The sequence below is a fragment of the Carassius auratus genome, chromosome 2 (genome assembly GCF_003368295.1).
Source record: "Carassius auratus strain Wakin chromosome 2, ASM336829v1, whole genome shotgun sequence".
Classification (NCBI taxonomy): Eukaryota; Metazoa; Chordata; class Actinopteri; order Cypriniformes; family Cyprinidae; genus Carassius; species Carassius auratus.
This window is the reverse complement of record NC_039244.1, coordinates 14,824,697-14,837,265: the sequence shown is the minus strand read 5'-3', so window position 1 is coordinate 14,837,265 and position 12,569 is coordinate 14,824,697. Positions and strand designations below refer to the sequence as shown.

Here is a 12,569-nt window from a genome sequence, read left to right as displayed (position 1 = left end):
AATATATAAATAATAATAAATCTATTTTTAGGTATAAAGACAAAGGAAAGTCTAAGTTGTGCTTAAAACCCATGTAAGGTGACAAAAACTCAAAAGGGAGACTGAAAACTAGGAGATATGTAATAGTGTGCTGTTAAAAGCATAGCAGACCTACAGTATTCATCAGTGTATATTTTAAGCCCATTATTCAACTCAAATCTAATGTGTGCCACTCAAAGCTAGATGTAGCACAAAGCCTAATAGGGGAATGTGTCCACACCATATCATCTGCTCGAGTGTGACACCACTAACAGAAAAATGTGACTGCACAAAGTTTAATGTGGTGAAGTGACTAAGCTTTGTGTGGTTTAATGGGGTACCATTGTGACTATCCTTTTCAAGAAGTTCAGAACCATGTAAAATAAAGGTATGTTTAACATGTTGGTCCTAACATATATGTATTTTTATGTAAACCAGGGCTATCATATGTAACTCAAACTGAAATTAAAACCATGAAAAAGTTGTTACTTGAAATAAAAATAAACATTTAACGAAAGCAAAAACTATTTAAGAAACTTTATTTCAACTAGTTGCTGAGAAAACATTTCTAATTTTCATTGTCTAAACTAATGTACTAAAATAACTAAGATTGAAATGAATAAAAACGAGAATAACAACTAAAACACTGCTGTAAACATGAAGAATATTGAGAAGGGCTGAAATAAAAGACGACCCTGAAAACATTGTACATTTTCATTTTATTGTTCAATATATTATTTATTCATAAAATATTTAGCAATCCCATCCATTAAATAGTTATATCCACTGAAAATATAAATAAAAAATGCACTTGTTGGTTTGTTTGTGCAAGAGTATGTCAGAGACCAGGTTGGATTTGGCTAAAGCAAGTGCACTTTAGAACTATTCACAGTTAAAAACATCTTGTGTTTTTAAAACAGACTTGTGCAAAGCAGTCACCATAGTGATGGGACTGCACTGATCTGGCATGAAAGCTCATGGGCAGAATTAACAAGAGGGACCTCAAGAGCTGGATCAGATTCAATGAGCTCTCTGTCCTTTACTCAGCCTTCTGCTTGCCCTCCTCTGGGGGTGGCACTGGTTCCGGATCATCCAGCAGAGCTTGCCTTCTCTCTCTCTCCTTTATCAGCTGCACACCACAGTAAGTCACAAACAGCACCGAGAGAGTGGACAAGGGGAAGCCTGAGGGAATCACAAGGGTGCTATTACTATGGAGTTTTTGTGCCGATACTTGACATTTTAATATTTTTGTGTATATGTATGTATGTATACATATATATATACACGTACAGACACACATCATATATAGTTACTTAGATATGTAAGAAAGATTACATAATGGTTTAAAACAAAACACTTACCTTTAAGAAGCAGTCTCTTAGCGACCAGCTGAGCAAAATCCAGACTGTTCAGTGCCAGGACGTTGTACAGAATAATTTGCCAGAAGTTAACAGCATTGAACAAGCCCCTGATTCGACGTGACATTGCCTCAGACATAAGATTCCGCTGAAAAAAAAATGTAGCATTACATTTTGGCTGAACTTAGAACTGAATGCTGTTATTTTCATATGAGTGAAATGTAGGCTATTCAGTCATGATGTGATATTGAAAGAGAATCATTTGGTAGTGCCATGATTCAAAACCCAAATGTTCAAATTCTTGGGATCTTACCTCAATGGTGGAGAACGGTGGCAGAGAAAATAATTTAGCCACCCACAGTTCAAAGTTTAGGCCAAAGCAGTTAAAGAAAGACCAGATGTAAACCAGCTCACAAGGTCCGAGCCACAGAGTTGTGACAGAAAAGGTGCAAATGGTTGCAAGGAGCTCCTTGAAGATGGCATCATGGTTTTCTCCGATATAGTCATACACATATCTTTAACAGATACAGGAGACACATGTTGTCAAGTTGAATATTTTTCCTGAGTATTTGATTGATATGGCAATATATACGGTATATTAAAATGATACATGTGATGATACACAGATGGCATTGGTTATTTGCTCACTTGCACAGCCAGTCATTGATTCCTCTGTCAAAGTGTCTGAAAAAGTCAATGTCTGGTTAACTGGTTATTCATACATCAACTGCATCTAAAAACATACTCTTGCTTTTCTCTGTTTCTCTTCTGTTGATGACTATACTTACGTTTCAGCGAACACATAGAGCATTGTGATGCATTTAGGAGGCTGAGGAGGGTCAAGATGGTCCAGTCTGGATACAGTGTTAATGACACCAAACATGACAGCTGATTTCACCCAGTCATACACCAGATTGGAGTACGCCAAACCAGCTGAATAGCAAAAAAAATAAAAATAAAAAATATCAGACTTCACTGATAGTAAACAAATAAAATTGCATTCACGAATAATTAGACACTACTTGCAACATAATGTTTTTTCTAGCTATACACTGACCCAGAGACCAGTCAGACAGTTGCTTCAAAAGCTTCAAATCGCTAGGGATGGTCAAAATGTACAAGAAATGGAAGAAGACATCCACCACCAATATAGCCCCAAGGTGCACCAAAGCATGAATGGTGATGTTCCACATCTCTCTTTCTTTACGTGTCAAGTTAGGGTTGTTAGCCTGAAAATAACAGAGGGATCATTACAGTGCATACCTAACCAGAGTGACATTATCAACACTATTACGTTAAAATATTCTGTTCTATAAAGTATTATAAGATTCCATAATCTGGGGCCAATTGCATTAACTGCTTAGACTAGTCTTAAAAAAGTTAGTCATCTAGTGTGTTTTCTTCAAGACAGGTCATTACTTTTTCAGTTATAAAAAGATAGATTGACCCAGTTTGAACAAGAAAAGTAAGACTGATTACTTTTTGGCTAACTGCTAGTTGGTCAAGCTAGTTCTTAAGACACAATCTTAAACAAGAGGGTCCTTACACCACTGGTGCTCGGGCCCTAAATAGTGGCTATGTTTATGCAACTGGTCCCTGGACCTTTAAAATGCTTGTTTTCTTGAGAATAATGAAGTACAGGTCTCACCTGCTCATGGAATCGATCAAAGGTCATGACAGGTCCAAAGAAGAAGAAGGGGAGGTAGAAGTTGTATTTGATCAGATCTATGAAACTGTAGTTACCATCTTTCTTCTCACAGTTCTCTAGAGCAAAGCTCATACAGCGCATAATGGAAAATCCACAGCCTCCATAGAACAGGACATCTTGGAGATCAAACGAGCCTGTCACAAAGCCCTCCTGCATCAAAACATACAAATCATCACAACATCAAAATGACAAAAATAACTACATTTGTTTATGCACGTGGACACTTGAAGTACAGTGGGACTTGTGGTTAGGCTGTGGGGAAAAGAAGATGTTATATAAGGGGTTATAAAAAAAACACAAAAACATTATTCAAACTGCTGTAAAAATACACACATTATGAATGCATGCTATAGATTCACAACTTCACATGTTTATATAGTGCTTTACATAATACATATTGTTTCAAAGCAGCTTCACAGTAGTAAACAGGAAATCATTAGAATCAATGTTGCAAACTTCTTCAAATATGAGACAAATTCAAATTCTGCTGTAACGCAGCTCTAAAGAGACAACAGTACTATTATTTAGCTCCAGACAGTTCAGTGTTAATTCAACAACTGTGAATCATAATAGAGGGATGATCATTCATGGCTATAGACCTTCTCACCTGCCAGGTGTTAAAGGGCTCCATTTTGAAAGTTGCCAGGCTGGTAAGTCCAGCCACAAAGCAGAGCCACTTTCTCTTGACAAGAGCCACGCTGTAGAGGATGATGCAGTGAGACAGGATGAGACTGATGTATGTCCATCCCATGGTAAGCAGCACAGCCAGAGATCCATACAGCATATAGATCAAAGATCTGTTCTGTGGGTTAGGAAGAAAATTCCTATTTAATCCAGATGAATGGATTTCTTTGGACTTAAACAGCTACTGTTTCTAGCGTTAGAAATGACAAAATAGTCAAATATTAGCTTGAGTTGTAGCTGTTATAAAAATAAAATGACAAGTACTTTCAGAGTTACCTTGAATAAATCTATACCAGTCTTCCTGGGCAGCAGACAGAAACACGAAAGCATGTAACATTTCACACAACATTCAAATTAGATCATTTAACACACATGCATTGTTAATATCAAAATGTGTTTTTTCTATTATTGATTATTCCGACTCAATACATAAAATCATGCAATATTCACAAAACACTCACAAATATCAATAGCAGAATATCTTCACTTTTAAATCTTAAAAGACCTGATCATTGTGCATAAGGTGAATAACCCCATACAGTACCTTTGGAGACACCATTGAGCAGATCTTAGCAAAGATCACATGACCAGAGAGGGCAAACAGGATATGATTGCGGAAAGTGGTAAACCACATCACCCATTCAAAATCTGATGCATCCTAAAGAGACAGAGAATCAGTCACAGGAAGCGTTTAAACAGAGTCAGAATATATTTCAACAAAGTAATTTTTGTAATATACATCAAATCAAAATATAATTATAAAGCACTTAGCATTATAAACCACAGAGTGTTTTAATTTTGTAATTAAAAAAAATAAGAGAAAAATAAAATACAGAGAAAAATAGAGTGCAGTAAAAATTACAGAAGAAAGAATATGTGGGAAAAAACCCACACACCACAAATGCAGTACATCTGCTTAAACCTACAGGGCATTAAAAATCGTTAAGGCCTCAGACAAATACATCTAGTGGAGGCTTTTAAACATGTTCTCAAGAGGTAGGGGATCTAATATACTTGCCATTTTTCTGCCAAAGTAATGCCATCCTGGTTTCACATTCTCCCTAACTGCCTTCCTGTTTACATTCTCTGGAAGAAAAAAAAAAGAAAGAAAAAGTTTCACAAAAACAGCAAGGTGCATTCATGTCTAAATGATAAAACTTGCCATGTTTCTTTCCTATTTAATAAAATAATAATAATGATAATAAAAGATGCCAAACTTTGTTTAATTTCTTTAAAAAGTGCCATATCTGACCCTGTCATAAGTCACATGGTTATACATTGTATGGGTCAAAATTATTGATTTTTCTTTTATGCCAAAATTCATTAGGATATTGAATAAAGATCATGTTCCATGACGTTATTTTGTAAATTTCCTACTGTAAATATATAAAAATGTATTATCATTAGTGATATGCATTGCTAAGGACTTCATTTGGACAACTTTAAAGGCGATTTTCTCAATACTTTGATTTTTTTGCACCCTCAGGTTCCAGATTTTCAAAAAGTTGTTGCCAAATATTGTCCTATCCTAACGAACCATAAGTCAATGGAAAGTTTATTAATTCAGCTTTCAGATGATGTATAAATCTCAATTTAAAAATATTGACCCGTATGACTGTTTTTGGTCCAGGGTCACGTATGTGTTGTTGTGTAAGCATCCAGTTCTGCAGACCGCTAACCATGTAATCAATGTATTACTGAAATGTGTACAATGGACATCAGATTCACATAATTCACCAGCAAACAGGGTGAGCTCCAGAGCAAAACCTAATAGCATTACATAAGGTAAATTCTGCCAGCCTGTGTATTCAGAGGCTTCTCTGTGATAATCCAGACTCTCAAATATATTTTTAGATTTTGAAATGGTCCTATGAAATCTGACAAACCTTTGTATCATGAATTCCAAGATAACACAAATTGCATAACAGATCTTATTTGATAGTTAGGGGTTGCCGAGGGCTATCAGTAAAGGACTGGTACATTTAGCTCCAAGTCTAAACTGATGTTTCAGTGTATATAACATTACCGAAAAGTAACGTTAGACATAATCAATCTGAAAAAAGGTTGAGGCAGGATATGGCTGTTTGCTCCATTACCAGCTCGGATGTCAATAAGCAAAACAGTCTCCCCAGCCCACAGAGAAACAATAATACAGTGCTCTGATTTACAATAAACAAAAGCAAATGCACATTTACTCATTGTATTCTACAGCATTCATGATGGATGTGATCCACATAATTCTGTGATATTAATGTAGTAAGAAAAAGTGAGAGATAAAAAATAATGTGTACCACTGGAGGCTTCAATGATCCAGCTGCCTGCCCATAAGAGCGCAAGAGAAAGGACAGCAGTGTAGAGGTACAGCTCAGACTTGGGAAGGGTTGTCTTGATCCCCATGGTTAACCTGAGGAGACATCTTAACATTAAAATCCTGTTAAACTCTTACTAAAATTAACCATTGACCACTGCTGAATATAAATGAGGTTAATACAATGGAAGCTGATACAAATTACCACCACAAGTTTGTTAAGGTTGTTTTTGATGTTTTTATGGGAAATGTTAATAAAACTTGATTTATAAGGATGTCAAATCATAATTCTTATAGTATTTTTTTTTTTCAACTCCATACTCACTAAGGACCGTTAGCGTTACAGGTCAAACGTCACTCTCACTCCTCAGATATCCACTTATTGTCCTCTTTCAGGTACTTTACAACAAGTCAAAAGTTACTTTTCGAATTTTAATAAGATATATTTTTGGTGAAGTGATACATTTTAGCTCTAAAACTGTAAAACAATTTGAATTTCCACGGTTAAATACTGTTAAGCAACAGCTGACTGTCTGAGAAGGCTGCGCAAATTTTCACCTAACGATGTCAGCGGGAAAATATCTGTCCAATCACAGGAGACTTTCGTGACGTGAATATTAATATTAATGATGTCACAAATTTTCAGTTGCTTTAAAAAATGTATGATTTAGAAGATAAAGTGCTAGGAATCAAAACTGTAGGCTATATATAGATATTTTTTTCATTTAAAGCTTTATAAAAAAATGATTCATATCGTTGTAATTTGTGATGATTATTATTCACAGTCACTACAACAAAAAATACTCTGACGGTTGTTAAGCTTTCGGATTTTGACACCCAGAATCAAGCTTTTCTGGCAGAACTAGTTTGCAAAATCCAATTTATAAAGGTGTGGTGATCTGTAATGCTTTAAAACGTTTAAATGGTATGCTACAGCAAAAGCATATTAAATTATGAGCCTTTTACATGTTAAAATAGCCTCCCATTTATTTGCGCAGTTCATTCGTTACAGTGAAATAACACCATAGTGTTAGTTACTGTAAACTATACTGTATTAAATCATGCAGCTTCGCTGCCAAGTACCAACAGTAAAAGTAATGCTGTTTTTTTCTGTCAGAGAAGACACTCCTTAAAGACTGCTAATTACAATAATTAGCTATTGTGAAGTTCACACACAATGATCAGCAATAATTAATGCATAAGAAATAAATTATTATACGCCAACACCAAGACATTGCCTCAACCAGGCAATCTACTTACAATAGTATACAGACATAACAAAACTAAAAAGAATAAGACACCCACAGAGTTGACACCCAGTCTAATTCTCAAAAGATAAGACTGTAAGTCAGTTACTTAAATGGGAGTGCCTGTTTTCACGGCTCCTCAGAAACAGCACAGTCAGCTGCACCGTACAACCTCTTCCTATTTTAGCCCGAGCAGTCGCTTATGGTTCAGAGCGCCAGCTGCAGCGCAATGCGATCTCCCACACATCAGGAGATCCTTCAGCAGTATGAAAAACCAACGACAGAACTCCCAAATTAATTTCATTTTGAACACTGAATTAATTAGGAAATCATGCGTGCACCTGCTCAATTAAAATCAGAGTATTTGTGTCGAATAACTAATATAGCCTATTACACGCAAAACGAAAGTCCTTTTAAATGAAAATGATGCTGCTCAGCTCTACACGCCCACACGTCGCCTCATATATGATCAATGGGACTACTATCTGTTTACAGCACTGTGTACAGTAAGTGCAGTAGGCTAATTAAAAAAGAAGTGCACTTTCTCAGTACTAACCTCGTATGTGCCTTTCTCAGCCGCTCAGATGTCTGAAGACAGATGTCAACCCCCACAAAATTGAAAAAAGAAAAGTATAAAGGGGGTGAGTAAAGGGGCTTCTCCTACATCCGTCCCTGTTTCCCAGTGCCGATGGTGCACTGTGAGAGAGAGGCAGCAGTGGCTGGTGTGGATGTTGCGGGAGGGGTGTAGAGAGTGTATTTATAATCCGGATCGGAACTGCAGGAACTGAGGGGTGGCACTAGAACAGTCCATCAAAGAGGCGCACAGTTGTAAGAACCAGCTCTAAATGGTTGGCTAAAGGACAGGTGCATGATTACCGGTTGGAGAAATGCTTTCTTTTGTTATCTTTTGGTCTGTGGGAAGTAGCCAGTACTGTCCAGAAGCAGTCCCTTAAAACAGAGAACTATTTACTTCAGCCATTAATTGGCATTATAGCGGCCAAATGGTCGGAATATTTCGGTAGGTGTTTAAATATTTTTGATATAAGATTTACTGTATTATTATATTTTTTTATGTTATTTTTTTGGTACGCATAATAGATTTCTTTCAAAAGCATTAATTTTAATGAGTTCAAACTTTTTTTTAACCGTTAGTGTACATTTTCCAGCTGGTCAACAAAAAAGGAAACTATATCTGTTATAGGTTTAATTTGTCATAATTTGTTAAAAAGATGATGGCTAGCCTACTTCTCACAACGCTTTAAATCAGTTATTATGTTCTCTTACATTAATCAGCAAGTCAATCAGTAGCCTATATCTATCAGTATTGGTTTTGTCAAAATTTTGCACATATAACGTTAAACACGAATTACTGTCAAAGGTTTGGAAAACTTTAAAACGGGTAACAATCACACATATGCTACTGTAAAATATTTCTACAAAGTATGCAATTTGCTCTAATTTAATTACAAAACAATAAATCAATGGCTTAGTACCTTAGCTAATCTGTTTACACTTAACTTAAAAAAATATTAATCAAAACATTAAAAGCTTTTGTTAATATGTGACAATTTGTAAAAAAAAAAAATATATTAATCAAAACATAAAAAGCTTTTGTTATGTGACAATTTATGTTTCATGTGCTCTTACTCAAAATGTTTTGCTCTTCTGTTGAACTGACCGGCACAACATTAAATACAGACCAGGTTGTTTGTGGTCAATGTTTTTTTTTTCTGTTTTTCTTTCAGTTTTAACATAATGATTGACAGCGGACCAGGGAAACACGTGCGAAATTATAAACTCTGAAAGTGGCAGAAAAGGTTTTTACAAAACTGCAAAAATTTCTCTGAACAGCAGATGGAGACATGCGATGGAAATAACTGTTACAGGGCAAGCCCTCGACTCCCCATATGGACTATTAAAGGTGCAGTATGTAATATTGACAGCTAGCGGTTGAACTGGGTACTGCATCCCAAATTCAAAATACTGTTTCCCGCCCCCTCCTCCTCATACAGAGGCCCGTTCTTCGTACCAAGCTTTATTTTTTTACACATCTGAGATGATTTGAAAGAAGCCAGATCTTCTAATCGTGATAACTGGCAAATTTTCTTCAAATGCATTTGCGTTTAAATTATCTGGATTAAGTTGTCTAAGATTTGTTGTCTAAAGGCCCGTTCACACCCAGGACAAAAACTACAAGGTTAACGATAAAGTAGTTCTAAAAATCCTTCTCAGTATTAAAGAATAGCAGAATCCACACCACAAGTCTAACAATAAAGGATCAGAGAAACAATACTGTTGGAATCACTTCCAGAACTATTTTTTTCAGCTGATGAATGATAAAAAACATTGACAGTCAATCAGAAACCATCCTGCTATAACAAAATCGTGCACTTAGCAGGTCTGAAATAGAGTTTACAAACATGTACAAAATTGTATGTCCTCCCCATTGGAAAAAAATGACAAAAAGCATGCCCCCACTGAAACCACCATTCCCCTATAGGCGTCCCCTTTAAATTAATAATGTTGTGTATTATGTAAAATTTATCATACAAATTGAATGTTAAAATGATCTACTTGTGATAATTCATGAACTAAATAACGTCGATTGGTTAATCAGAACTCGGTACGTAACTAGATGCAATAAGCAGAAGCAAGTTTCCATAATTTTTCATGCAAAATGATTCAAACGCAACATTTTAAGTTTTTTTTTAAAAAAGACAACAAATGGTACGATTTTTTTCTTGATTAGAATTTACAGGCATGCCCCTGACATAATGTAATTGTGCTGAATGTGTGACTTTGAGGGACTGGTAGACGACAGCAGAGCTATGTCAGCAAAAAAAGGATGACAAGTAAACAAACTAAAACACATCTTGAGAGTCTAGAAGCATTCACTGTGCGATTAAACCATAACCTGTATAAAAATGCAGTCAGAGTGCCCTTATAATTCAATCAATGAAAGAAAAAATAGTGTATGAGTTTTTATGTTTCTATATTCATTGCACAAGCAATGTACTTTTCTGAATATCAGCACATAAATATGTTAATACTTTTATACAACAGAAACGTGGTGTTTCATTCTCTGAATGAATCGGTTTTTGAATGAATCATGTGAGCCAGTGATTGAATGGTCCATTTGTTTGTTTCAGCCGTTTAGAAAGAAACCTTTGATTTGAATGATTCAATAATAAATCATTAATTAAAACAGGGATTTGCTGCCACCTGCTGGCGGGTTTATTCTTTATTTATCCATGATAGAACCATATTCGCCTACTTATACTACGACCTAAAAGTATGTACTTTTTTTGTGAGGGAAAAGTACATACTTTTGAGTGTGTAGCAAAAGAGTATGCACGCTCTGGGACATACTTCGATGACGTCATGCAACATGAACGACAACATGGTTGACTAGTTACGCACACCACAACTGTTAACGTTTCATTCATTCTTTATGTCCAATAAAATTGAATGATTTACTATTCCCATCATTTTTTCTCATCGTTTTTTTTCACAATACATTTTACTATGTGTTCTTCTACCAAGTTGAGGAGTGAGGAAGCAGGGCTTCGTCGTCGTAGAACCAAACGCAGGTCGTTTGTGAGGCGGCTGGTTCTGACGTTCATGTGCAATGCGTGTAACAAAATAAAATATAACTTTAATTAGGGTTAAACATTTGAATTCTTACACTTAAAAGCTGAGGGCGCATCTCCGCTGCTGCACCCGGCTGCCATGTTTACATCACCACAAAGCCATCGCAAAGCTCCTCCCTCCCGTACGCAATGGGTTGTGGGCAATATTAGCACTTAGAGTGTGCATTGATCTGCACTTCAAATTCTAACCGGAAATAGTAGACCATCCGGGTATCTTTGGAATACTATTTTCAACATACTACGATTTGGGACGTACTAATTCTAGTTTCGCATACTATTTAGGACGGATAGTATGCGAATTGGGACTCAGCAATAGACAGTAAAAGAAATGGACACAGCGACCCCATTGGATTCAACAGAGAAAGATGAAGTCAATTAGAAGCACCCACTTCCTGGGGGTCGGGCGTACTGAGCAGACTCAAACTGTGCTTGATGACGTAGATGCCACATGAGCAACCTGTAAGTCTTCTAACTGCTGTGCCAAAAAAACCTGAATCACCCACCGAATCTTCCAGAGAAGGCGAGCGTGAACAGGAGCAAATTTTGGCAAGTATTCTGATTAAGGTAAGTATTCATCTCCCTTGACTTTATGCCTCCACGTCCCCCCGATAGCCTCATAGACAGTAAAAGATTGCCTCCGAACTTCTCCTCCTGTCCATACGGTAATTTTTCTGTACGACAGAGACCTATTTTGGACAAAAACTGCTTCTACGGGACCATACCGTAAGATACAAGGTAATGTAGTCTTTTATAAATTATCGTGTTTCTTTAGAAATAATTAATGGACAAATGGAGTCTTTAAACGCCTCAGATGTAAAGTTATTCGCTGTCAAAGTGACGCCAAAATGAATGGGAGTCAGTGGAATGCTAACAGCAGGTGGGGGTTTGCTAGCCAATGGCGGCGCCCAGGGGTGCTTCAAAAAAATATGAAACCCTGCCCCCCTGCCTAAACCAGGCAAGGTGCCAGCACAAAAACACATTCATCAAAATACTGTTTAATTAGCCATTTCACGCCCCAGAAGGAAAAAAAAGCTTAAAAGTAATAGCTGACTTTTCATTTAATAAAAACTTTTTTTGACAAATTGTGAAAACATTGTGTAAAATTATTACCCAAGGGACAACTTAGGTGTGGATGCAAATTTCATTATCTTTATAGTTTTCATTCTTGGTGTGAATGGGTCTTAACACGTAATGTTGTGTTCCCCGTAAAGCGCCGATGTATCACCCACTAGCAACATTGCTCAAAAAGTTCCCTGTGTATCATCACCTTTAGAGCTTTTTAGATGGATGCCGAGGCTTTTAAGGCCGGGTAGAATCTGCGATCACTGACCCCAGTTTGCTTGTTTTCCGCTCTCTGGCAACCTGGGGAATCGAAATACTTTAGGGTAAACTGGCAGTGGGCAGAATCACCCAAATCAAGACAAAAACAGTCATTCCGACATGGAATGCTAATTTTTTAAAGTAGAATAACTGCCATTGTTTTTCAATGAAACGAGTATGTGATCCTGGCATGTTTCCTAGTAGGCTATTATGTTGTTTTTATGCTTTGGAACAGTCAAAAAATTACATACAGCACCTTTAAAACTCACAGACACA

At 36.5% G+C, this 12,569-nt stretch overlaps 1 protein-coding gene across 2 annotated transcripts; it reads right to left on the bottom strand.

The window, feature by feature from the left end:
* Positions 1-718: 718 nt before the first annotated feature.
* LOC113117163 (protein-cysteine N-palmitoyltransferase HHAT-like protein) lies at positions 719-8,075 on the bottom strand. 2 transcript variants are annotated; one of them, XM_026285627.1, is made up of 12 exons: positions 7,880-8,075; positions 6,060-6,172; positions 4,787-4,854; positions 4,313-4,426; positions 3,692-3,886; positions 3,025-3,234; positions 2,434-2,605; positions 2,165-2,309; positions 2,025-2,060; positions 1,690-1,891; positions 1,380-1,524; positions 719-1,200 (listed from the first exon to the last, which is right to left on the bottom strand). In XM_026285627.1, the coding sequence occupies exons 2-12, from the start codon at positions 6,163-6,165 to the stop codon at positions 1,058-1,060; spliced, it is 1,536 nt and encodes a 511-aa protein (XP_026141412.1). In that variant the 5' UTR covers positions 6,166-6,172; positions 7,880-8,075; the 3' UTR covers positions 719-1,057. The 2 variants fall into 2 exon arrangements, with proteins under 2 accessions (XP_026141412.1, XP_026141421.1); XM_026285636.1 differs by lacking the exons at positions 4,313-4,426; positions 4,787-4,854; positions 6,060-6,172; positions 7,880-8,075 and adding an exon at positions 4,045-4,122 and having other exon boundaries at positions 967-1,200.
* Positions 8,076-12,569: the final 4,494 nt, after the last annotated feature.